The sequence below is a fragment of the Pelodiscus sinensis genome, chromosome 13 (genome assembly GCF_052426305.1).
Source record: "Pelodiscus sinensis isolate ZL-2025 chromosome 13, ASM5242630v1, whole genome shotgun sequence".
NCBI lineage: Eukaryota > Metazoa > Chordata > Testudines > Trionychidae > Pelodiscus > Pelodiscus sinensis.
In genome coordinates this window covers 44,625,678-44,652,514 of record NC_143064.1, presented here as the reverse complement: position 1 = coordinate 44,652,514, position 26,837 = coordinate 44,625,678, and the positions used below count along the sequence as shown (strand labels likewise).

Genomic DNA, 26,837 nt, shown 5'->3' with positions numbered 1-26,837 from the left:
TATGAGGGGGGCCCACCATCCATAATGGAGCGACTGCTGCCCACCCTCCCCTTTAAACATATTAACTGGTTAACCAATTAAGTGGGGTTTTAACATCCCGCTGGTGACTCATCTTAAATCAGCAGATGTGCCAAGATTTATAGCTAACTCAGAAATCCCGCCGATGAACTTACAGCGCCACACACCTGCTGGAGGGGAGGGAGGAGGGATTAGAAAGAAGCACTGAGAGGCAGATGTGACTTGCTAAGGATGCTCTGCATCCCTGCCTCTTCTAAAACCTTATGGAGAGGGGTCCAAAGCAGGGAGCAGCAGGAGTTGAGGGCGCTCATGAGACGCTGCTATAACACCTGTGGCAGGGGAGAGCGTATGCCAACCCTTCTTCAGGGAGTTAAAAAAAGGAACGAGCCCCTCATCTCTCTTCCCATGTTCCCTTGTCCCAAATGTAGCTGCAGTAAATAAGCCATGAGCACTTTGCGTTTTGGCTCAGCTCTGCCCACCTCCAGAGAAAGCAGTGTGAGCACGGGGTCATGCAAACCACAGGGCTGGCTTTCTGGGTCGTGTCCCTGCCGGCATCTGAATCGCAGGCTTTCTTTGCTCTCCTGTTCTGGGGCGAAATGGAGGGGGTGCAGGGTCTGCAGACGCTGCTTTGTCTTTCCCGTACAATATTTATATTACACGAAAGTGCTGGAATTCAGTTTCTGAAATAGCTGCAGCTCTCCCCCTTGGCCAGCAGAGAGCAACCCTGAGAAAGCTCATTGATTTCAGAGCCTGTATAGCTGGAACCTCCACCACATTCCTTGCTGAATTCTCTCCGGGGTGGTCGGGAGAGGGAACCTCGTCCATACCCCCTCATCCTGTGGCCTTGCTAACAAGAGGTTCTGTGCAAGTATGGTGTGAATACCTAGGCCAATCATTCTATTGTACATTTTAAACATAGCACAAGAGAGCAGGGTGGCTGACTTCAGTGCGGCTCTCTTTTTATTCATAGCCCTTAGGGCCTCCAACTGTGGAGCAGGGCCCCGTGGTGCAAGGTGCTGTACAAACACAGAACCAAAGGCACCACAAGGTTAGTTCTAGGAGCTTAATGATCTAAGCAGGCCGGGCCATCCTGAGGCTTTATGGGACACTGCGCAGTACTATTAAATGGGGGCCCTCTGCCTATGGGAGATGGTGATATTTTAGAGCTGTGATTTTTATAAGCTTCAGCAACACGCTAATGAAATATTTTTAAAGCAAATTTTAAACTAAGGTCCAGTTGACTCAGTAAATCCAGAAACTGACAATCTCTACCTGGGGTTGGCAAATACTTGTTAAATGGCTTCATTGCCACTGGAATGGCTCTTTCATAGGCTCATTGTCTGCTAATAGGCCTGGCGGGCATTTTCACTTGTAAGTCAACTACGTCCTCTGCGGAGGAAGCAGCACTACAGAACAGGGTAGGAAGAGGCTGGTTGAGTGGACATTAAGACCCAGTGGTGCCCCAAATTTTTGGGTACCTCATACCACTGCATATTCTGTGTATTATGGGTGAGGACGGCCCTGTAAGTAGGGTCTGATGTAGCTCAGCTACTCAAAATATGTTAAAGGCAACTTGGACAACACCACACACTCTTTTTTTTACTATGTTGCGAACATACTAGATTTCTGTAATGTGGTTGGGGGTGCTTTGTGTAGCTGAAGAATAAGGAATATGTTGCAATCTGTTGCTCTCCGTGTTTTGCAAAGGTGATGGTGGTGATCCCATTTTACCGATGAAAGAAAAGACACAGAGTCGCTTCCCTAAGATCATATGAGCACGGGGCAGAGTTTTGCACGGAAAGTCAGGTCTTTGACATGTGAGTTGACGCCTAAGTGCAGCTCTTGGGAGGTTTGAAGGAGCCATGTTTTCTCTGTTCCCCGTCAGTTTCTTTGTTCTCCTGTGGATGCTTCTCAACACATCTGCAAGCCTCATGCATTGTCACTTCAGATCTTTTCCCTTCCCACCACAGATTTTCAGATGTGGCTAAATAATGGGCTGATCTCCGGTTTGGCAGCTCTGCTCAGGAATCCAGAAGATTCCGAGTTGCTCGTTCATCAATCAGTAATTGGGGGGTAGATTCCCCACTCTACTTCTGGCTGCTCTGTGTGGCATGGGCAGTGCAAAGTAGCCTGAAGGCAGCCACAGTGGGAAAACCCCTTGGGCAGCCCCACTACAAGTTGACATAAATGAGAGCACCCTTCATGCTGTTCTAAGTTGATGGCCTCTGACTACCCACAGGATTGTGGGAGGCTGGGGGGTGGCTCGGAGTTATTTTTGTCCCCAGCATCTGCTCTGTGCCCAGGAGTGAGCTATATCAGTAACCCATGAAAATTTCAATAGGATTCAAGCGCAGCCTCACGTCTTAAAGTCACATTGGGACGGGAAGGCATTGTGGGATTGCACTGGATTATTAACGGAGGTGTTCCACCGAGGCCGTTTATTGTGGCTCGTCCCTCTTTGATGTGCGGCATCGGTGGTGTTGTTAACAAGCTGCTCTCTGGATTTAACTGTGATGTTCCTTTCCAGGGGATTTTGAGCTGTGAGCAGCGTGCCCTGGGTTTCCTTTGATGGAAGCACTTGTCTGACAGCACCACACAGCCTCATAAATATAATTTAAAGAAAGGAATAAAGAAATTCTGCTTCAGGGTATATAAGGATCCCCACGGTCCCTGACATGAACAATCTAACTGGAACAGAGACCACCCGTGTATACCTCATTAAGATCTGAGCTTTAGATGGCAAAGCCGAAATGGCCATTCTATGTCCAGCCAGACCATGGACTTGATGCAAAGCTCGGGGATAGATTTTCTACTGGGAGTCTCATAAATCCATGCAAAAGAGCTCCGAGCAGCCCAGCCAGCGAACAGCTTATTCTCTGAAATCTACAGAGTGATCACGGCTCTTGCAAAGGGGTTGTGAGTCCACAAAGATGACTGTACAATGAAAGGGCTTTTTATTTATTTATTTTACGCAAGGCGGGGGTGGAAAATCAAAGCGAGAAACACAGCCCGTCCTGGGAATGCAAGAAGGGCTGAGGCTGATGACAGAGCTCCATGTCTTTGTTCATCTTGGCGTCCGTTAGCTGAAAGAAATGCCTCCAAATGAGGCCTGGGCATGGGTGAATGGCCTAGAAGTAACATAAACTTATTTAACCTTCTTCCAAATGTGCCCAGAAACTTTGAGGCTTGGAAAAGTTTATTCTTTCCCTTTTGTTTGCATATGCCTTTGCTCTTCAGGTCCCCGACTAAGTTAAGAAGCATAAACTCTGAAACAGCTCAGGCTAGGGTTGCCAGATACTTTCACAAAAAATACTAAATTAATGGAGATTGCCTCTCTCCTAGAGCTGGAAGGGACCTTGAAAGGTCATCGAGTCCAGTCCCCTGCCTTCCCAGCAGGACCAAGTACCATCCCTGACAGATTTGCCCTAGATGGTCTCCTCAAGGATTGAGCTCACAACCCTGGGTTTAGCAGGCCAATGCTCAAACCACTGAGCTATCCCTCCCCGCTAAATTCTGAACATGGCGGGGAAAAAAATTGGTTGAGCAAAAGGAAACGGGGGACTGAATTGAGCAAAAAAAAAAAAAAAAAAGAGAGTCACTGTGCCTTTAAATCCCCCCTCTCCTCCCGCCCCTGCCAGAAGAATGTCCCATGCGGCTTTCCGTCTGGTACATGCAGGGGCAGATGACCATTTTGCGGGGTTCCCCTTTGCCACGGCGCATGCGCGGGACTTTTTGAAGCGCGGGGCCTGGGACGGCCGCCCCGCTCGCCCTGCCCTATATCCGCCCCTGGGTACATGTCCGATATTTTCTGGGTTTTTTTACCGGATAGAGGCCGCAAATACCAGACTGTCTGGGCCAATACTGGAAACCTGGCAACCCTAGTTCCGGCTCCAGAAATGCCCCATTGTCTTACGTTGGAAGCTCTGTGGGGCAGGGGAGCTTCTTTTTGTTCGGTTTGTCTGGTGCCTGGCACAATGGTGCATGCTGAGGTTTGCTAGGCACTACTGCAATACAAATGATAACGGTAATAAACACTGGTTCACCTCCCCTGAGGTTCGTAATGTTGGGAGGCCACATGCGAAAGAGCCCCTGTCTGCAGCCGCTGCCGGTAATTAAATACGCTTGATTTGCTCTGCTGTGAACGAGGCTAGATGACCTGCGTAGGGCCTCCAACTTTGTTACTGCTGATGGAGCCGCAGTGTTCGAGCAATGGTGAATGTCCCTAGTCCAGGCTAAGCTCATGATGGAGGCCAGTCTCATGGAATTTCCAGTCCAGCTGGGACCAGGAATTACCTGCTTGGAGGCGGTGGTAATGAATGAGGTATAAAATGCTAGCTTGATGGAAGTTTCTGGACACCTCCGGCCCAGTGTGTAGGCTAAAGAGATGTAGAAAAGCCTAAGAGGCGTGGAGCTGAGTGTTCAGAGGCTCATCTGTGTGGACCTGCCAGACCTTCTAAGGTTTCTCAGCAGTCAGGGAGACTTACGTTAGATGAGAAAGAAAAAGAACAGTACAGGTTGCAATATCGCTTCAAGATATTGGTGTATTTGCCCTGTCCCCGTTTGCCCATTCTCTACCATAGCAGTCCTGTGGTCAGTACATCCTTCCTCTTACTAAAACAAGCACTTAAAAGAACGAAATAAAAAATCAAATTAGAAAAAAATAAGGGATGTTGGCTGTTAGCCTGTACCACTGCTATATGCCAAATGGATTGTGTGTGTGGTTAGTCCGAACAGTTTAAAACTTTTTTCTGTTGCTTTAAAGTCAGTGGAGCCAGATGGCCAAGGCACTTTGATTTTGTAGCTACAGGGCCTTGTTCCTTTTAAGGCTATGGAGGGGTATGTCTACACTGCCACCCTAGTTCGAACTAGAGCCTAATTCGAACTACCTACTCCGTGCCACGTGTAGCCGTGGGCACAGAGTCCGCGCTAAGGGGGATTTAAAAATGGCGGCGCCCGGCAAGATGCAAATGAAGCCCAGGATATTTAAATCCCGGGCTTCATTTGCAACTTCGAATGCCTACATTAGCCACCCTAGTTCGAACTAGGGTGGCAGTGTAGACATACCCGAGGGGAGATCCAAGATGTCTGGAGAGAAGGGGAGAAACCATAGACCAGGGTGGTCCAGGAGATTGGGCCTTGGTCGGAAAGCTGTGGGACCTTTGGCAAGTCATGGTGCTGCTCTGTGCATCAGTTTCCCCATCTGTAAAATGCAGTTACTGATACTGACTTCCTTGGTAAAATACTTGATGATCTTGGGGGCTATTCAAGAACGAGGTTATGTAATCGTGAATAAAGCACTATACAAGGCAATACATCCTTGCCTCCCGGGGCTGGGAGGGTGAGTTCCTTGATGCTTGTAAAGGGGATGAGCTCCTGGATGGGAGATGTCATGTAGTACGGAGTATTATTCTTTGGTAATCATGTATTGGCTTGCCAGACCCTCATTTAGTGAGAGCATCTTTGGAGTAGCTACTGCCCATCTTGCCACCTCTGATGTGTTGACGTTTGTCTGCCTAGTCTATAATCCCCCTCTGCAGTCTGCTCAGGGCAGGACAGCGGTTTCAAGTGGTTTTTCTTTACCTCTTGGCACTCAGTTCTGTGCCAGTTGTGTGGATCGGAACTCCTGCTGGTTGCAGTTAAAGCACGGTGTTGCTTGTGCCTGGCTTCCCTGTGCCTGTGATTCCTGCTTGTGGTTTATGCCCGAGATGGCTACTGTAGCAACTGCACCCTGTCCAGGCACGGTCCTTACAGCCACCTGTGGGGCACAGGAAGGCCATCATTCTGCATCAGCAATGCTGCGCAACAGTTTTCATATACGTGGTCCATCCAGTCCTGTGCCCTGTGGCAGGCAGCCGATGCTTTGGAGGAACGTGTACAACCCCCGTAGTGGATAAATACGCAGTAACCTGCACGTGGGGGCAGATTTTCCCATGAAAATGGAAGTGAAGGCTACTGTGTGCTACTGGAAAGGCCGGGGAAAGTGACCAGGCAGGATGCAGTTACTCAAGTAGGAAACTTCCCATGTGAGAAGTGCCATGGGCTATTTCAAATGGGACAGGTACCAGGTCTAGGACCTCGGCCAGACAATGGCATCACACTGAGCTGCTGGCTTGGTAGAGTGCCGGCGTACGAACCCCCGGCACCTGGATTTCTGGTGAGCCTGTCCCCCTCGGTGTCCTTTCTGTCTCTAGAGAGGAGCTAGGGTTGCCAGGGGTCTGGTTTTGAACCGGACAGTCCAGTATTTGAGCTTTCTGTTCGGGGAAACAAATTGAGAAAATATAAATGTCTGGTGTTTTCTAAATAAGATATAATGTAGATTGTGATGTAATGGCAAGCGTGTCCGGTATTTTTGTTGAAACCATCTGGCAGCCCTAAGAGGAGGTGGAAGGGCTGGGCTGCGGAAGTTGATCTGTGTGCTGGAACAAGATGTGCTTGTCTAAACGAGGCCGTCTGGCACAGCAGCGACCCGGATACCGTGCTGCCAGCCTCCCTTGCCTTTGTACAACCTTGGCTAGCGGAGCCAGCCTAGGACCTGTGACCTGAGCTGCACTGGCACTGGCACTGCACTGTCACAGCCACGAAGCAGCGGAGACGGCGACGTGCAATTGCTCATCGAAAATGTTTATTGTTTGGTGCGTTTCTTAGGACTCGGCACAAACAGCCCTGCCTTCCCGTCCTCTGTCTGCTGCCCACAAGCTTTCCACTGCAAGCGGTGCAACGTTCAGCCGCACCTGCTGTGCTGAGCAGGCCCTCGGATACTGCAGGGACCAGCAGCACGGTATGGACTAGACGGGAACAGCAGCACAGGCAGTGCGATCTGCCAGGCATGGCTGGCGCACGCAGCAGGAATCAAGGAATGAAGCAGCCAGCGTTTCACAGGCTGGTAGCACAGGGAGGCTAGTAGGGTCCCTCTATACAGCGAGGGGGTACGTGAGTTAGAGTTCCCTTGTTCCTGCAGGCGTGTGGCCCTACACTCGCCCGAGCATGCGTGCCACCCACCAGTTGCAGGGCATGATGATTCTGCAGATCACCCTCCCGCCCTGGTAGCAGTAAGGGTACGGGTAGTAGCCCAGCAGCGGCTCGCACACCCGCTGGCAGTACCGGTTGGCGCGCCGGCACTGAGCACAGCAGTAGCCACGTTCGTCCCACAGGGGGTGGAACTCGAGTCCGTTCTCCGTCTGGAAGAGAAAACAACCAGGAGCACGTCAGAGGGAGGAGGTGCCAGGGGCAGAACCCAAACCACGGGGGCTGGCGAGGTCCCAGCTCCCGCTTGGGGGATGCTTACACTGCCCTAGATGCTCAGCTCACCCCAGCACCTACATCTCAGCCCAGCCGTGCACAGCCAGGCCCTAGGTGCAGCAGGGCCGGAGAAGCCAAGCAAGGTCTCCCCCAGCCTAGAGCTTCTCAGTCCCTGGACACCCACGACAGACGTTTGCTGTTGGAACATTGGGCCTCACTTTCTGCCTGGTGGCCAGTGTTTCATCCAGCCTCCTCCCATCCCATCCCTGCCTCATCCTTCTCCCGCCTGCTTCACACTCCCAGGTCTCCATGCTGCTCCTCTTTCCTGTCGTCACGGCTTCCCGGCTGGAGGGACCAGGCTCCACAAAGTGCTTCTGCCCCCTTTTCCAATAGGCCTGTGATGGAGAAGCAGCAGAAGGTACCAGGAGGGAAAGCAGAGAAGCAACAGGCTGGGGAAACCACAAAATCCCTGAGGGTCCTGTGAGGAGAGGAGCCGAAACCCTGGGAGCTTGGGAACGGGAAGAGAGCCAAAGCTGCCAGGCACTGGAGAAAGGCGCAGAGAGGGGCAGATTTCATCTGGTTCTCCTTGGCCCTAAAGGGAACAGGACTCAAACCGGGAGGACCTTAGCAATGCTGCTGCCTCATCGTATGAACACCAGACTGGGAGCTCAGGATTTCTGAGCTGCAATCCTGTTTCCGACCCACTGAACAAACCATTTAACTGCTCTGTGCCTCGGTTTCCCCAGCTGCATAATGCGACTAATACCACTTCCTTCACTTATGGGGAGGCAGCGAGGATTAATTATTATACAGTGCTATCTTCTTCTTGTTGTGCTCCCAAGATCCAGTGATAATCTAGTGAAGTCATCCAGTGGCGTTATTCACCAGAACTGGGCAATTCTTGGAAAGAGAAGCAGGTGATACTTCTCAGCTCTGCCCTGAGGGGATAGAAGTAGCCTGGCTCCGTAGAGGAGGGTGTGAGCACCGCACACAATTAACAGAATCGATGTGAACATTTGGACTCTTCTGGAATTTGGGTAGCCCACCAAGCCTACGTGTTGGTTGTAGCTGCGGTTTGGAGTGCTCCGTTTTCTGTCGAGGTTGGCACTTTCTCAGCCCTCGTCCCTAGTATCTGAGCACTTCTCGGCCACTAATAGGTTTTAGCCTCATGGGCTCCCTGGGAGGTAAGGAAGCATTATTCCCATTTCAGAGCAAGGAAACTGAGGCATATTGGTTACTGAACTCCCTACAAGTCACACAGAGAATCTATGGCTGAGACAGGTTTTCCGAGTCCCAGGCCCTACCCACTAGATCCCAGTTCTCCATAGTCAAGCTAAATGTGACATTACAATCCAAGAACCATGGCCTCTCCTACTATGAAGAAGGATTGTGGCCAGCTTGCTCTACTATGACTTAACCATGCTTTGGGGGCACTCAAACAAACCCTCTCACTGACATGACCACTCCCTGCCATTCTAATGTCATCATGTACTGGGATTCTTGTTTTAATGAAGTGCTCTGACACCCTCAGAGTCACGTGTCAGGGGCAGCCAGTGGTCAGAAAAAGGTGATCACGTAGGCCAGGTGCTGGTGCTTGGGAGTGTTCCTGCTGTTGAAGTCCATCCCGAGTGAGAGACATTGACCATTGCCCATTAATTATTCCCCAGGACTCACGTAGTCATTTACAGGAAGATCCTCTTCCGTTAGCTGCCGGCTCCGGCGTTTACTTCCTGGCCTCGCATCTTTGTCCACATGGTGCTCGTTCTGTCTCTCAGCCCTGGCTCGTTTGTTCACAAGAAACTGGACCTCACTTTCCCCTCCCTCTTCAAAGTCCTGCAACTCAGGAGCTAGGAGCAACAACACAAACAATCATAACAAATAACAGCCCTGGAGAGGGTTGTATGGACAATGGCATGTTCACCTCTAACACAATATGGCACAATGCCCTACTATTGGGATACTCAACATGCGACCTGTTTGTTTGTGGTCCACGGTGCAGTTTGGGTTTACGTGGGGCTCAACATGTGGCCTGCGGGTGGGAGCCAAAACAAAAAAGTCGTCAATATAACAGTCTTCTGTTGAGATGCGTTTTAGTAGTTAAATTCCTGGACTGTCATTGCTCGTTAAAAGTGCCGTTATATGGGTGAAACAAAATACAGGACTGTGTAGCACTTTAAAGACTAACAAGATGGTTTATTAGGTGATGAGCTTTCGTGGACCGGACCCACTTCCTCAGATCAAATAGTGGAAGAAAATTGTCACAACCATATATACCAAAGGATACAAATCAAAAAATACATATGAAAAGGACAAATCACATTTCAGAACAGAAGGGGAATGGAGGGGGGAAGGGGGAGGTAAATGTCTGTGAGCTAATGATATTAGAGGTGATAATTGGGGAAGCTATCTTTGTAATGGGTAAGATAATTAGTGTCTTTATTCAAATTTGAGTGTAAAGTGTCGAATTTAAGCATGAATGACAGTTCAGAGGATTCTCTTTGAAGTGCAGTCTTAAAAGGTCTTTGAAGCAGGATGCAGGTAATCAAGTCGTTGAGACAATGTCCTTTCTGGTTGAAATGGCAAGAAACTGTTTTTTCTTTGTGATCCTGTCTGATATCTGTTTTGTGGGCATTGATCCAATTGGGTAAATATTGCATTTTATTAATAGCAGCAGAACTGACTTAAAATGTGGCCTGTGCGTTGTGTAGTCTTGCCTTAATCTTTATATTCATGTCCATCAGTGTGAAAGAGGCTATTTGCATATATTTGCATATATATTTGCATGTATATGAAACCACACTTAAGTTGCAGCATGTGCTGTGAGTATCATTGTGGGGCTTCCAAAATTGCGTAGCCCTGCCCCCCTACTAGCTCCAAAGCTGCAGTAAACCACACCCAACATCCTAAGAATGCTGGGTCAGACCAATGGTCCATCATGCACAGTATCTGATCTTCTGATGGAGGCTAGTGCCCAGTGCTTCAGAGGGAGTGAACAGAACAGGGCAATTTACTGAGTGATGCATCCACTGTCATCTAGTCCTGGCATCTGGCAGTCAGAGGCCTGTGACACCCAGAGACGGGGCTGCCTCCCTGGCCCTCCTGGCTAATAACCATTGATGGACCAAGTCTCCATGAACCTAGCTAGTTCTTTTCTGAACCCAGTTATTCTTTTGACATTCAGATGTCCTGTAGCAAAGGTTGACTGGACGTTGGGTGAAGGATACCTCCTTACGAACATCCCGCCTGCTATGCACCACGCACGGGCAGCCCCACATGACGCAAGCTGGAAAGCAAGCCCATCAATGCCTGCCGTGTTGCTGGGTCGAGAAGCAGGGGGCAGCTGAACAAGGGGTTCATCTCAGCTCACCTTCCCCCTTGCTTTGCCCCGGTGCTTGGAAGAAGGGCTGTAAATTGACGCCTAGGAAAGAGGCGAACACTAAGAAAGAGAAGGTTCCCCACATAGAGTCACGGGACTTGCTGACTGCACTTGGCTGTTGTCTGCTGAGCTGTCCCACCATTTCCGGTTGCTCTGGAGGATGCTACAGGTGCATATGCAGAGGAGCGTTGTATAGACCCAGTCCTTAATAGACTCCGCCCCTGCCCATGGCACAGAGTCTGCTCTGCCAGCTTTACAAACTGATCCATTTTCAGAGCCAGTCCCGGGAGCGCCCGGGACAGGTTCTGCTGAGCACAAATGCAGATCTTTCCCAGTTGACTTGGTTCCTTCACAGCCCCCCGAGGCACCTGCCTGTCTTGTGGCTCCATCAGACAGGGTGACCCCCTGGGGATGGTCAGCCAATCAGAATTGGTTCTGGTGATGTCAGGCCTGTGTGTTGCCACTGGATATGCAGCTGGCCCGTGGGCAGAGGCAGCAGAAGCTGCTTTGAATGGGGTGGGAGAAGTGGCACAGCGAAGCCTAACCCCGGGTAGGGGGTAGTCAAAAGCAGCAGGAGGACAGTGGGGTGGGTGCTCTGCCTTGGGGGTAGAGAGAGGTGGGGGCGGTGGGGCAAAGGAGGGGCAGTCGGGATGGCAGGGCTAGGAGGGGAGTGGGGTGGGTGCTCTGCACGGGGAAGGGGCAAGTCATTGTCAGAGGTTGGAGGGGAGCAGGGTGGGTGGTATGGGGGGAGGGGCAATTGAGGTGTCGGGTTGGAGGGGAGCTGGGTGGGTGCTTTGCATGGGGAAGGGTCAAGTCATTGTCAGAGGTTGGAGGGGAGCAGGGTGAGTGGTATGGGGGAGGGGCAATTGAGGTATCGGGTTGGAGGGGAGCAGGGTGAGTGGTATGGGGGAGGGGCAATTGAGGTGTCGGGTTGGAGGGGAGCAGGGTGAGTGGTATGGGGGGAGGGGAGCTGGGTGGGTGCTTTGCATGGGGGGAGGAGCAGTTGGGGTGTCAGGGAGAGGACGGGAGCAGGAAGGAGGGTCTGCATGGGGGGGGAGCGTAACTGAGACTCGGCCTGATCACCCTGCTCCCCAGCGGCGCCATGGGGTCACGCTCCCACCTCTGTGCAGCAGCCGCAGAGCCACGCCTTGGCCTGAGCATGCCAAACAGCTTACTTGTCGCAGAGGGGAAAACGTAAACCCTCCCCTCGGTGTTTTCATTGTGGGGGTCCAGTCCTCTCACCCGCGCCGTGGATTCACCACCCCGGCCTGAGGTGGAGTTCTGGTGGAGTCAGGAGTTTCCCACTCTCCTGGTCCGTTATTTGAACTGAGCTTCTCAACAGAGCAGTGTCTTTCTGGCTGACCGCCTCACTCTTGACAGTTATTACTCCACACAACAGCCACGGTTCTCTGGTTCACGAATAGAAGAGAATTTGCCGTTACTCTAGTATCTCTCAACGCTGCTTTAGAAAGGTAAGTGTTGTTATCACCACTTCACGGATGAGGAAAGAGACCTCAAGGGGCTAAGTAACTTGCCTGAGGTCACGCAGTGAATCAGTGACAGAATTTAGTTGTCTTGGTTTCCAATCATGTCTTCTAGACAGGGTTGGCTTCCTTTCAGGTGCCAAAGAAAGGTTTCTCTTTGTTCCTGTGATAGAGGGCAGGCTGACTGAGGGCTGATAATGAAAGACAGATTGACTTTTTGCAGGGAAAAGGCCTGGATAGTTATTTTACACTGGCTCTTTTCTCATAGTAGTGGATCTGTCTGCATTCATTTCTTTGATTTATAACTCCACTTTGAAAACTTGTTCTGTGCCAACTCACAGCACACAAGATTTCAAGGGGAAGACCGGACCAGTTCATTTGACTGCAAAGCTGTTCCTGGAAATACAGGCTGGTTAACACGTTACTCTTGTGGGAGCCAGCAGGAGCGAGGGAAAAGCCTATTTTACCTGTGATCAGAGTTGGATGGATCCAGTGGATGGTCACATTTTTGCAGATGTCAGAAATTCTGGAGCTCTTTAGGAATTCCTTGTTGGCAATAGGTTTTTCCTCTGGAATCCAGACCATGGACTGCTCAAAGTAGGTTGTCATCACTTCACCCTCCTGAAAGAAGAATGAGGTGTCACCTTGGTGTACCGCCCTACACCCTACCTCCTCCCATGGCTTCTACCCCTCCTCAGATTCCTTTGGTAAAGACATACCTTGTTAAAACAGTGCGCTCCCTGGTTTTAAAGCTCCATGGATTTTGCCTTAAGGTTTAGGGCCCCTGTTCTGACCTCTAGCCCTGGCTGTACACTTCAAATGATGACCAACCTAGCTGAATTGCTCAGAGGTGTGAAAAATTCACACTTCTGAATGCCACTGTTAAACTGACCTAATCCCAAGTATAGACGCTAGAATTCTTTTGTCAGCTGATCTACCGCTGCTTGAAGAGGATTACCTACATCGCCGTTGGAGAAACCCCTTCCATCAGTGCAGGTAGTGTCTATGCCACAGCTGCATAGCTTAGCATGTGTATTGCAGACGTGGCCCCCTGGAGTAAGCCCTACTCAATTTAATGGAGTTACTTCTGGTTTACTCCTGAAGAAGCAGAATAAGCAGGGCCCTTGTCTCTTTCTACGCCCCTTTGCTTGCTTAGCTGAGGGCTTGCCTATGCCACAAATGCTTTGCCAGCATAGCTCCGTCAGCAGGCAGAGGTGGCTTTTTTCAGGCTCCTAGCCAACCGAAGTAAGCCTGACTCCAGCCCTCCATTCTCTCCTGTCACATGCCAGTCAGAGGTGGGACTGAAGCATGTGTGGACATACCCGAGCTAGCCTGGAGGTACCTAGCTCCAGAAACCCTAGTAGTGAAGCTGCGGCAGCTTGGGCCCAGGATCCCAGATGGGCTTGGACAGCGCATGCTGCTGCTTGTGCTGCTGCAGGTCCACCGATGCTGTTATTAGAACGTGGTAGATCAGCGTTTCTTAAATTGTGTTCCGTGGAGAACAGCGTTCAAAATGGCCACCCTTAAAGGGACAGGCAACCTTCCCCCCCCCCCAATATCTTTCCCCCAACCCTTTTTCCCCTCTGACTTTTTTTGGGGGGGGGGGCTCAACAAAAAAACCTTGGTGTTCCTCATAAAAAAAATTGTTTTGTGTTCCTTGGTCTTAAAAAGTTTAAGAAACACTGTGGTAGATCAAAGCTGGCTTGGGTATGGCTATACATGCTGCCGTCACATCATACCTCTGTGTAGACGTAACCCAGTCTAGCTTCAAAACTGCCATTTGGAACAGCCGTCTGCGTTCCCCCATTCATCCATTCTCCAACTCCTTTGGAATTTCAGCTTGAAGCATCTCCTTTCTCCCTTGCTCATTCCTCGCAAATTCTCTCTCCTTCTGTTACTGATTTGGTGGCCAAGCGCGCTCATTTATTCCTCACAAGACACCGCTGCATGACAGTTTTCTGTCATTTATACCAGATGTGTCACATATTTCATTTGTTTGTAGCTTATTTTGGCATGCCGATTTTATGAATGAGACTATACAAATGAATATTGCATTGGATTGTACCAAGCTATTTACTAAATACCCGCGGGTAGGCAGAAGGCTGGCATGTTGTTTACTATTTGCCATTGCTAAATTATACCAAGACTCATCTCAAAGCTGCTGAATTCCCCTTTGTATTTTGATCTGCTTTAACCACCATCTATGATTGGGCTATTGAGGGGAGGAGAGAAATGATTGTTGATCAGAGTAGCCATGAACAGGAAGAAATCACTAGATCTTAAATCTTAGTTTATCACACTGGGTTTTCTCTTCCTATTCTCTATCCTGAGAAATACTGTTTTGGTAAAGCTTTAAAAATCATGCTTATTTGATGGCCCAAAAGCTCTATAAGGGTACAGCTACACTACACAGTTTTTTTCCGGGATACATCCCGGAAGAACTGTTCCATGTCCAGGAAATGCGTTTGCTTTTCCGCTATTTTTTTTGGTGCGGAAGAGCAAACACACTCTTTCTGAAGCCCCTGTATTCCTCGTTCCATGAGGAAAAAGGGGGCTTTCGAAAGAGGGTTTTTTTCTGACATTTGGCCCGGTTTAGACAGGCCAAATATTGGAAAAGCCTCTTTCAACAAAAGAATCGAAAAAAGTGGCAGTGTAGCCGTACCCTGAGAATCTCATGAAATAACCAACGAACCTGTGGTTGAAAACTCAAAAGGCAGAAGCCCCCTTCAAAATGTAGGCCCTGAATCAGGAAAGCCCTGTGTAATTTTAAGCTCATGATTAAATTCTATTGGCCACAATGGGATTTAAGCACATGCATAAGCACCTTCCTGAATCCGGGCTTTACTGGTTTACTGTTGCCTAAACATGGTTGCTCTTGTTATTTCATGTCTTTTTCATCTTTCTTTTAGTCTTTGTCTACACAGCAGCGTAATAGTGAAATAACTGACGTTATTCCGAAATAATGTAGTCTGTGTCTACAGTACAAACGGTTGTATTGACATAATGTCAAAATAATGGCAAGCTGGAGGATTTCTCATTTTACGAGGAGTAAGGGAAGTTGGAGGAAGAGTGCTCTTTCTTGGACTTCCTGCTGTGTAGATGTGTCAAAAGTCGAAATTGCTTATTTTGGCTTACGCTACACAATTGACGTAGCTCAAGTTGCGTAGCTTATTTTGACTTTAGCCCTGATGTGTAGATGTGCTCACAGAGCACTAGGAAGATTCTTTTTTAGGGTACGTCTAAACTACATCTGTTTGTCGGAAAAAGCTATGCAAAGTGCTCTCCGCATTTTATGTAGCTTTTTCCGATACTTTTGTCGAAAGAGGCTTTTCCAACATTTGGCCCGTCTAGACTGGGCCAAATGTCAGACAAAAAACCCTCTTTTGAAATCCCCCTTCTTCCTCATAGAACAAGGAATACAGGGGCTTCCGAAAGAACGTGTTTGCTCTGCAAAAAAAAAAGCAGAAGAGCAAACGCGTTCCTTGGACACCGCAGAGTTTTGTATCCTGAACCCCTCCCGCAGTCTAGCTGGATCCTTAGGGGACTCATTAGATTGACTTCTGGCGTCTGCTAATCCTAAACTGTTGTGGCCTTTTAACTATAGCAGGATTATTGTTTTCGATTCTTGGTATCATACTGATGGGGATTTTGTCTGTCTCATCCCATCTCTTTCAATTGTCATTTTTACCAACAATCCTCTAAAAGAGGATAATTTTATGACACACTCACAACGCTCATTCTTCCATAGTAGCAAACTGTCAGTGAAGGGTGGAGCAGATGGAGTTGCAATGACAACACGCTCTGATTCCTAGATGAAACTATCAAAGTCAGTTTCACAAGGAGAGGCTTATGCAGAATTTTATTATATTATTTACATACCTCAAGTTCCTGTATCTCTGCCTCTGTAGTTTCAGGTATTACTTTCTTCTGAGTTTTGATGAAACATTTTTGAAGTCCTCCCAAAAAGATTCCAGTTATTCCCTAAAAGCAACAACAGCCAGGCAAGTGAAATGTGAACGTTTAAATAGCAGCACAAAGAGACTCTCACTGGATGACAGTTTAGTTATGGTTAGTTTTTGTGCAAACTCTCTTCAGCAATGTTGCTAAGATGTGTTTAAAAGATCTCCTAAGGGATATTGCGATGCATGTTTTTAGAGAGTGGTGCTATTTACAAGTAGCTAAATATAGGGATTAATAAAAGGCAGTCATGATGCCCATTTTTTTATAACCGTCATAAGCTTCAGTCATCACAAATAAATGAATAAAGTGTAATCTGGCATTCTGAATATATGAATCTTCAGCCTTCAACTCTTCCTGGATTATTAGATGCAGACGTTGGGAAGTGTCACTGAACAAAGTATTTTCATAGGAATTATATTTAGGTTTCAAGTAGGTTGTCATGAGGTTTTAATGCTCTCCCTACTGATGGACAGATCGACCATTTTTTTATAGACTTACTACAGTCACATTCATTTGCAAGGATAAATCCAGTGACTAGATTTTGGTTTCAAAACAGGTTTTCATGGGCCATCCCCATCCCCAAGGTGAAGAGCTCCAGTATTAAATGCCACTGAGAGTACCAGAAGGATGTCCAAAGCATGCTGTGGAGTGGCGTCCCTCACCCAGCCAATGAAATGCAACCAGCTGGGGCTAATTCAAACAGCACTATACAGCTCTTAGGGCTTGATCTCACTGAGAACCCCCTGCCCTAATCCAACAAAGATTTTAAGCACATTATTAGCTCCTGTGAAGTCGAGCTGTTATAAGGTGAGCCAAGACTTCTGCAGAGGGAATTCAAAAGATGGAACAATAGGACTAAGAATTTGGATAGGGGGTGATGGTTAGTATAGGGAGGAGTGTGGTCTAGTGTTTAAAGTACAGGCAGCAGTGGTAATCAGAAGACCTGGATTCAATTTCTTGCTTTGCCACTGACCTGCTGGGCAAAGTTGGGCAAGTCACTTAACCTGCCTCAGTTTCCCTACCAGTCTAATGGAGGTAATTGCATCTTCCCCTGAGGGTAATTCTGTTATTGAGAAATACCTGAGGATCCTCAGCATTGTTCCCTAGTTCCCAAATCTTATCTGTGAGGTTTTCCTATCCAACTATTTATCCAGCCTCATCCTAACATAAGAGACCTAATCGGAGAAGGAAATACCTTGTGAGACGTGGCTTCAGCGCAGTGGCACGTTTTCCCCCTCCATACCTGGTGTCTCTGTTATGACTGTGAACCGAGGTGCCAGCCGTGATAGTGACACTTTCTTACAAGAAACTGGGTTGAGACTGCCAGCCCCTAAAAACCCATTTGATGGTAATAATGCCTATAGGTCACTCCCAAGCTCTGCTACATTCAAACCGAGGCCAGCAGACAAATCCGTGTGACGTGACCATTTGGTTGCCTCATTGTAGAAGGGTTAGAAAATTGGCATACTTACATTTTTGAAGTCATGTATTTCTAAAATTTCCTCGCTGCCATTTCCAGATCTGAATGTCTCTGTTCTGGTTAGAGGATCTATTGCCATCCAAATCTTCTTTTTCTCCCCATGGCTAAAGAATGTGTGCTCCATATCATATATCTGAGAGGGCAAGAAATATAAATAGAGGCAGGTACATCTCAATGTTTTAATTTTTGTCTATGTAGCAATTAAAAAACATTTTTTTACATTGTTTTTGTCCCACAGTTTCTGCAGATGGTTATAAAAGTTCCTAAGCAACAGTGCCAAAGGGCCACAGTTTTGAAACAAGTTATCTCTGCTTTCTAGTATCTGCTGGTTGCTTTTCAAGCTGCTCTGCTCACCTATACTTCGCTCAGGCAAAATACTCTAAACCTCTATGCTTACAGATGATGGTGACAGATGTTACAGAAAAACTGAAGATAAATAGATGGATTTCAACAGGAGTCATGCCTGGGTCAGGCTCAGACACTTGGTCCATTCACGTATAGACATACTTCAAAAATAATTGACTCACGAAGGTGTCGACCTGGAGTTTGAACATCTCAAAGCCTGAGATTTTGGTATGGCCCAATACTCAGGTCACTTGCGAAACCTGAATCCAGATTCAGGTTGGATTTCAAAAATCTCCATCACGGCAGAACATGATCACTGCAATGATACGAATACTGGTAGATGCTAGTTATGGATAAAACAAACAGCAGCGTCTGCAGTGGCTTTGTCAACAGTAAAGGGAGAAAAAAGGAAAAAAAGTCTCTGATGGGGTGAACGTTTTTTGTCACCAAAACCGGGCATTTTTCCCAACAAAAGTGACATTACAGTGTGGACGTTCTTACTATTTTGTCGCCAAAATTTTAGCCAGAAATAAGGGCGTTAGAATACACGTCAGCCGTAGCAAGGTCTGTGATAGTCTAGAGAGGGCAATCGTCAACACCTTGCAGCATAACATGTCTGGTACTCTCCCTGTGCTGAAAGGGGTGAACAGCGAGTTAATCGCAGATCTCAGATACAATCCGCATTGCTCTGCACAGGTACCTGCTGCTGCCGCCGCCAGCTCTGGATGGCACTAGGCAGCCCCCTAGTCTCTTGATGCCTGACTCTTGAAGGCTGACTAGTAGCAGATGCTCTTTGAAGCATGCAAATGGCCCTCCTGGAGCGGTTAAAGCGGGTGAGTTGTCTTCCAGATTCTCTTTCAAGGATCAAAGAGAGGCCTCAAGCAAAGGGCACAGAAACCTCTGTAGAGCCAGTACGCGGGATGCCTGAACACAGGGTTATCTAATTCAGCAGCAGGGCCAAGGGCTCCGTGGCTTGGGGAGGCAAAGGCCCCTCTCGCCCCTCCCCCCAGAAAGCCTCTTTAGAGGTTCAGTGGCATCTGAGGAGCTTAGACTGCTGCCTCTCCGAACGTGCTCTTTCAGAGCTCTTCTGGGGCTCTCTCCTTTCCCCCAGGGCTCAGGGGTGTGCCCCCCACAGACAGCTTGCTGCCAGGTGACAGTCCTCACCAAACAGTGGCCTGTGAGATGGGAGGGCCTCCTGCCGATTCCCAGGAGAAATGTGCCACGCCACAGCTAGCAGGGTCTGGCACCCTGTGGGCACTCGCCGCACGACTGGGTAGTGACGGGCAGAGCTTGCACTGCGCTGCTGGTTTGTTTTCGTGCTGTGGCTCAACAGACATGTGCCCCCAGGGCTAGCAAAGCAACCGTCCTCATGGGGCCAGTTCCTAAGCCGGAGCAGCCAGGCTGTGGGGGGAGAGGCGGGGAGAGCGTAGCAGGTGTCACTGGAAGCGGAAAGCAGGAGGAATCCTTCCCTGCACCTGCCCACCAGCCCTAACCAGGCTCCAGCTCACCTCTGCTGTGCTCTATGGGGCGCAGGAGGTGGGCACCATGCAGACCCTGCCCCCAGCTCTCTGCAGCAGAACTGCACCGGGGCTTCTGCGCCTGGCTCCAGCCACTGCCCTGGTTGGGCAGAAGTTCTGAGCAACTTCGATTTTAATAGAGAAAAATATTAGCTCAGAGACTCGGTGCCATCTTCAGGTCGGTCTAATCCCTGTTGCCTGGCTAGTCACTTCTGGCTGTATACACATCCCTGGATTCAAATCTGCATGAGGAGCAGACTCCGCGATGGCAATCCAGAGAGGCCACCAGTTCAGAGAGGGCTGGGTTTTCATGAAGAACACCTACCTCTTATATTGTGCTTTTCATCTGTCAGGTCAGAGGCCTTTACGGGGGTGGTCAATAGCATCATTGCCATTTTCCAGTTGGGGAAAGTGAGGTACATGGCAGTAAAGTGACTTGCCCAACGTCACCCACGAAACAAATGGCAGCGCTGGGAATAGAACCCAGCTATCCTCAGTCCCAGTTCAGTGCTTTAACCACTAGCCAGTGCTGCCTCCCACTTTAAAAATTAAAATACATTAATAAAATTCAGTGTCTCCCTGACAATCATGAACCTCTCTCGGTAGCTATATGCAGGATTTTTAAAATATACACGTTAATAGATTTTACTGTATGGAAAAATTAGGTTAAAAGCTAGAAAATGTTGGATTGCTGCCTGTTCAGAGAGGCAAAGTACAGCCTGTGCTTTAAATCATCCACAAAAGAATCTGAAACCATATTGTAGCCTTTCTTTAGAGTCCTCTTCTGTTTCAGGGGAATGATTTTTCTTGTGAGTTTAGCCAAGTAACCCATTTGGAGGCTTGGCGTAGCTGCTTATTTTGGGGAGAGTTGTACATTTTTAAATTGGGCTAAAGAGCTACGGATCGTTTTGAGAGTCATCTCAGAATTCATACAGTTCTCTGCATTGTGATCATCGTTTGGTTTGGTATCTTGTCATTTTTGTCCATATAAAGTTACTAAATGGCAGGTTCAGGTTATTTCAGCGTTACTGTATGAAGGTGGAGGAGGGCACAGCTATAGAGCCAAAACTGCAAAGGGGAAAAATTAGCCTATTGCTACGTTTTACTTCTTAAAGTCATAGGAAGAGAGCCAGAGCAGCTTTTGTGTTTTTTTAACATTAGAAACTCAACCCTTGTCTACCCTGGATTTCCTGGAAGACTCAGGACTGTTGGAAAAAGAGTTGTCTTGTGAAATCTCCAGAGACTGGAATTGCATTTGAGAGGAGAAGGATATTTGGATATTTGGACAAGCTGTTTAAAACTGTTTTGCTTTTGTTAACATGCGCGTTACTCCAACATCTACCAAGCCACTGGCAAAAATCTTTCTTTGGGAAAGATTAAAAACCGTGTCCCCTTGCAACTGAAAGCTGTTCTCAAGCCCTCCAGTGGGGCACGGGGAGCCAAGACCTGATATTTTTAAATTAAAACAACCCAAACAAGCAGGACACTTTCACACACGCCCCTCACTGCTCCACAATGAAACGCAAAGGGCACACACACACAACGTTCCTTTTCTTTGTGGTCCACTTTTATTTTAATAGCTAAATAATAGAAAAAAATCTTTTTGACTCTCCATTGCAATGTTAAATGACTTCTCTTGAGCACTTTGTAATGTCCTTATTTTTTATTGGTACATCTCCTAGACGTGTGTAAGTAATATTTCTATCCCTGGTGGCTTGACCCTCTGTGCGTTTGGGTAACATTGCGTGCTTGCTTTTGCTTTACCCTTGCCTCTCTGTGTTGTGGATTAGCAGTGAGATGCAGGGGCGATGTTTCTATTGTGCAGTCCGTCTCCTTTAAGCACTCATTTTAAGCATGGGGAAGACCTTTCCTAAAAGGGTCAACAGCTTGTGCTCAGGCTTTGTGGAACTAGAGGATCAGCAGATGCTCTGTGAGGACCCGACGGCTGCCTGGAGATGGGCGTGGCTTTTATTTCTGTTTGATGATAAGAAAATACATTTTCAGGAAGTGAGACGCTTCCTGTCAGAATCGAACAACCACGCTGAGGACCAGCTTATGGTCTTTGCGCCGTAACGCTAGGTATGTTTTGAAGGGAGTCTCGTGCCCAAGGCCTTCTGGGTCTGTGGCGAGACAAAGTGGGTGAAGTAATGTCTGTGACTGGACCTGTCTCAGCCAGACCCATCCCCGTGGAAGGAGAGCTGCACTGGGCTCGTGTCTCCAGGGATGGAATTTCTAGGACCCCGCGACACATGTGGGTCTATTGTTCTCTGGGCCTTTACGGGATTAAGAGAGTCCTCTGTGCGCCGCAGAACAGTCACATCTAAGCCACTAGAAAACAAGGTCGGGATGAGGCTCATCTGTCGCTGCTGGGGCTTGGCCCAGAGCCTCTTGCAGGCTAAGTCAGTAGCTGTGATGAGTGTTGTGGGGAAGTTTTCATCCACTCCTCTGCCTGCTAGACAAGGGCTCTGATTCACTGCTGCCCTTGGGTCCCTCTAGGCCTCGGAGAGGGGTAAGTTGGGCAGCACCGGGTCTGTGAGGAGGCTGTGGCCAGGCTGGAGGCACGCTATGGGGTGGGCAGGAGAGGAAGGGTATAGATTTGTCGGCGGGAAGGGGCATGGCTGGGGAGGACCAGTGCCCCAGTGATTATGCACCTCTGCAAAGAGCATGAGCAGCAGCTAGAACAATCCTGGAGGCAGCCCTAGCACAGCCTGCCCCCTCTACGTCTCTGAGGAGTCTGTGCCAGAGTGGGGCTCTTTGCTAGGCAGTTGTTGGCTGACTAGGCCAGGGCCCCTTTCACTGCCCACTGCTAGCTAGGTAGCTCCCTGGAGGCCTGCTTCACAGCTGAGGCTCGCTCTTCCTGCACTGTTCGGCAGCGTTTGAGGGCCGATTAAGGGCCGTTCCCCAGGCAGGGAAAGCAAAGGATCCAAATTTCCCTCTGCCAGTAGCAGGAGCTCTGTGCCCAGCCGAATGCTGTCACTGCAGGCCTCTCGGCTGAATTCAGTTACAAAGCTACTGCTTGGCACTGGCCTTGATTGGAATGAAAATATTTCCAGCAGATGTCAGCTCTGAATAACGGCAAGCTTATTTTAAACAGATGTAGTCAAGGGAAGTAATGAAGGCCAGGCCAGGCTTCCAGGCAGCCCCAGGGTGCCCGTCCGGGCAGCACCAGAGCCAGATTGTAAAAGTTCCTTCCATCAACCCCCTTCCAGCCCTACCCCCGTTGGACCTTCTCTCACCACCCCCCTCACGGTGCAGAGTGAAATTCAGCCCTGTGCAGAGGGGACGAGGCCTGTGTCTGTGCCACAGACATTCCCCTTCTGCACTAGGCAAGGACTGGAGGCAGTTCAGGCAATGCCTAGGTCTTGCCCAGGCCCTCTGCATTGGAGTGAACCTGAGAAATCTGAGGGAGCTGGGCTTTTATCCTGTGGCCTATGTTGCACTCAAGACAACAACGCTGGCTGGTCCGGTGAACTCCAGCCCCAGGCTGTCCTGGGACCACTCTCTGTACTGGGACTTTATCTACAAGCAGAAGCCTGGTGCCGGGGTTGGAGGAAGGATGTGAGACGGCAAGGACCAGGCAAAAAGTGGCTTGTTGGTGTCGAGGACCGTGTTCTTGTGTCAGGTGTGCAGTGGGGAGACTACAGACCCTGCCAGGTGGTTACTTGTGTATGCCAAGTGGTGTCTTTTCAACGTCTGAGGGCAGGGCTCGTGCCAGGCAGACCAACCCCTCGGTGAGACACATGACACCCGTCTGCTTGTGGGTCCAAGTATGAGTCTGGCTTTCAGTGTCCGTGAGCCTGGCCAGTCATGCAAGTTATCATACCCATCCAGTTGTGAGGGAATGCCTAATCTAGACACTCCTTCCCACAACAGGGCAAGGATAAAGCAAAAGCAGAGTGGTAGCCTAGAGGTTAGCAGTCTTGCTTTGGATGTGAGATGGGCTAGAATAAAATGGGGGCCATAGATGGGCTAGAATAAAAAGAAAGGTTTCCCCATACTGCAAATCTGAATACCCATCAAATGTTGCAGTTCCCCTTCAAAGAGGTATGCACACAAATAATGACATTCCTACCCCATTTGTTATCTCATATTTTGCTTATTGTAATTAGTATTACACAAGTATTATTTTAAAATGGTAAAGATCTGCAGTCTTTGTGCTTCAGGGTATAAACTGGTCATTCTCCGTGGTAACGAAGAACCCTTTCTCCATGATACTCTGGAATAGGTGCTAGATGTGGGTGTTCATCTAAAGCAGTGTTTTTCGACCTTGTTTTATAAAGTACCCCTTTAAAAAAAAAAAAGGATCCCCAGTATCTACAATTTTCAGACATACAATTTTTTTCTACCATCGAAACACATTTGTTTAAACAACTTAATCGTAGCTGGGTGGGCGATTAAATTTTTGGGCGTAAAAGGTACAAAAATAATAAATCGTTGTAAAACTTAAAACAAAAATTCAGTTTTCTCCAAATGTCATTTGGGTTGACGTACCCCCCAGACTTCTCTCGAGTACCACTAAGGGTACTTGTACGTACCACTGGTTGAGAAACACTGATCTAACGCACTTGGCATTGGCTACTGTAGATGGGAAAGAGGACTCTATGGATCACAGAGACCTGTGATAGTGTGTGTGTTCTTAATGTTCCTAACTGGAAGGGTAGGAAGATGGTGTGGGAGGAGAATCAGGTTTGGAGGGGAATGTATCCAGCCTATCACATGTCTACTGGCTCCAAAATACATGCCTTTCTGTGAGCCGCTATTTGAACAACTCAACAAACAGAAATATGCATCTAAGGATAATGATCCTATAAAAGTGAAATCCCCCCCCAAAAACAAGATTATTGGGCCAGTGAAGACAGCAGATTTACACCAGGGGTTACTTTGGCCCTGTTTCCATCTACCCTTTGCTACTCTAGATATGCACAATGGGAACGAGAGAACTGCAGGCTTAGGAACAGAAAATAAATTAACACAATCCAGTTAGCTGAAATTCCTCTGAAAGCAAGTGTGTCTCATTGTCCCTTAACATTGCAAACGCATTAAAATAAAAAATATAAATCATGACAGTCAGTCAATCTGGATTTTGGCTTCCTCTCCTCTTTGCGTGGTGGCATAATGACTTTTCCACCAGTTTATGGTAAGATAATTGAAACAAAATGGAAAATATTTTCATACTCATCATGAAATGTGCTGCTGGTGAAATAAAGTAATTTTAACTCGTTGTGGCAGAGTTCCATCTTATACAATTATTACTTATGAAAAGATTGCACTAAAACCACTAAAGGCTAGATCTGAATAATGAAAAAGAAAAAAGTTAGCAGGACTATTCTACAGCATAAGAAAATGTTTATCGAACTATTGCATAGATTTTTAGAGTGAGTAGTAAGCAGCACTGCTATTCATATAATATTTTAAAAAGATTGTTTGATTTAATTGTGTGAACTAACACTCGCTAAAAATACTGGATCAGTGAATTTTTACTTACTTTTTTAGGTGATGGGTTCCAGAAATATTTGACGCCAAAAAATATCAGAATAAGAAAAATCATCAGTATGCAGAGGAGCAATCCATAGATCTTGTATCTTTTGCAGATCTTCTTTCTTGTCTTAGATGCTTCTGCCTAATTAATTACAAAACAGCACTATTGAGTGGTCTGCTTATCCTTCCAAGGAGTGCTGCACACGTATATATCAGACAGTTGTTATGCTCCAGGTAATAACGATCACATGGGAAATTCTGCAAGGGTAAAGAAAATCATTAACTTACATCTAGAAAGTGACAGACCTTGGGGCTCTCCTGAGAATTCTTTTCCATCCTCTCTCAATTTCCTTCCCTTTGTGTGTGTGGAGAGGTCGGAGAAACCACTGCTGAGGTGGAGTTACAAATGATCAGGACTGCACGTGCCAGAGAGGGAAGAAACTGTGCTACAGTGACTCCAATATGTCATGCTGAAGTCTGCTTTACCACAGGAGTTTTTAATGCTCCAAAATGTGTATATGTGTGTGGGTGCCCACTGCATTCATGCCAGTGTTGTTGTTTTTTTTGGGGGGAGGGGGGGAGAAAGCGATTGCCTTGTGCATTGGAGAAGTGACTCGGTGAGAGAGAATACAACAGCTTTCATTCTGCATCCACAGCTGCATTGAATAAGCACTTCATATGCTTACTAACATTGGACAATAGTTATGCCCTTTCTCCTTCCTTGCATCCTCCATCTTCTCCCCCATCGAACTTTTCCAGCTGTGCCTCCCATCAGTTTTTTCAGCCTTCCCACTGTAACCCTCGCTAGCTGCAAGTGTGTTTCTTAAGAGCACTTTCGAAGCAGCCGTTGGTCCTTTGCCAGGGCGGTGGAACTGGGGGATGAAATGGGTTTGTCTGGCTGATGGCTGCTTTGGAGCCCCACCAGCGGAATGGCTCCAGAGCCTACGACACTAGCATTCTGCCCCTGCTGAATCCTTCATTTGGAAACGCTAGGTCTTAGGTCAAATGCAACTCTGGTGTAAATGAGCAGCGTGCCGTTGACTTTAGAGGACACCTACTTAGACCGGGCACTGAACGCTGAACTGCAGCGCAAACATGAAAATGGAGGTAAACCCATCAGTATGCATCACATGATCTCACTGCCCTGGCTTTGGGGCATTCAGAATAGAAACAGGGTTCGACTCAGTTTTAGTGACGTCTCGTCTCCCTCTGTGAAAACTTGGCATGTCCTGGTTCCCAGAAGATAGCTCAGCGTGTGACCTCACCTACCCCAGCGGGACTCACTGAGCACCGGCTCAGTGTGATCTCCCAGCAGGGTGCATTCTGGGATAGCATCTGTGATGTGAGCAGTGCCAAGGTGTTTCCACAGGGAAGGAATCATTTAAAAACATTTATTGAAAGATACTGCTGTGCCTTTAACTCACCGTAGCTTTGTTGACTACTTGTGCCGGGTGAGAGCGGCTAACACCTGACTGCAGAAGCTGGAACAAGATCAAAAGTGGGGACCACGCCAGAGTTCCTGCAATGTCCCCCTTTATTCAGAGGCTACTTTGCAATTTTCCTGTGTAAAAGTCCGAGTACTACGCTGTTTAGGCAAAACTCATCTTACATCAACGTAGTCTTCAGCGGGAAGGGAAGACAGGCCTTTCAGTCCCAGATACAAAGGTTTGTGTCACTTGCACTGTAAGAAATTGGAGTAGCTTATCAGTCAATAGCGGGCTGTTCTAGTTCCTGGAACTGGCCACTAGGTGGCCCATGTTTGTGTCAGAACTGGGACAAAGGTCAATTAATTTTACTTTGACTTTATTTCCCTACTACTCTGAATGGGACAGGTGCCTCAGTCGGTGAATCACTACTGCGCAATGGGCACTGCAGGGTCCTTTGTGTGTTAGTTACAGCTCCATTGAGACCAAATTTGCTCTCTGTTCACTCTACCTTTT

The 26,837-nt window shown here is 48.0% G+C and overlaps 1 protein-coding gene across 2 annotated transcripts; it reads right to left on the bottom strand.

Annotated features, from left to right (window-relative positions):
* Positions 1-6,623: 6,623 nt before the first annotated feature.
* TNMD (tenomodulin) lies at positions 6,624-25,371 on the bottom strand. Of its 2 annotated transcripts, none has more exons than XM_006137424.5 (7): positions 25,204-25,371; positions 24,905-25,039; positions 17,550-17,690; positions 15,997-16,098; positions 12,585-12,738; positions 8,932-9,104; positions 6,624-7,196 (listed from the first exon to the last, which is right to left on the bottom strand). In XM_006137424.5, the coding sequence occupies exons 1-7, from the start codon at positions 25,231-25,233 to the stop codon at positions 6,987-6,989; spliced, it is 945 nt and encodes a 314-aa protein (XP_006137486.3). In that variant the 5' UTR covers positions 25,234-25,371; the 3' UTR covers positions 6,624-6,986. The 2 variants fall into 2 exon arrangements, with proteins under 2 accessions (XP_006137486.3, XP_006137484.3); XM_006137422.5 differs by having other exon boundaries at positions 25,186-25,368.
* Positions 25,372-26,837: the final 1,466 nt, after the last annotated feature.

What these genes read in the sequence shown, in the direction of transcription:
- TNMD (XM_006137422.5), bottom strand. Translation starts at nt 25,233, where the DNA reads ATGGAAAAGAATTCTCAGGAGAGCCCCAAGGTCTGTCACTTTCTAGAT. An exon ending in CCATCCAACTCTGATCACAG is followed by an intron (nt 9,105 to 12,584) that starts GTAAAATAGGCT and finishes TGTTGCTCCTAG; the next exon opens with CTCCTGAGTTGCAGGACTTT. An exon ending in ATCTTCCTGTAAATGACTAC is followed by an intron (nt 7,197 to 8,931) that starts GTGAGTCCTGGG and finishes TTTCTCTTCCAG; the next exon opens with ACGGAGAACGGACTCGAGTT.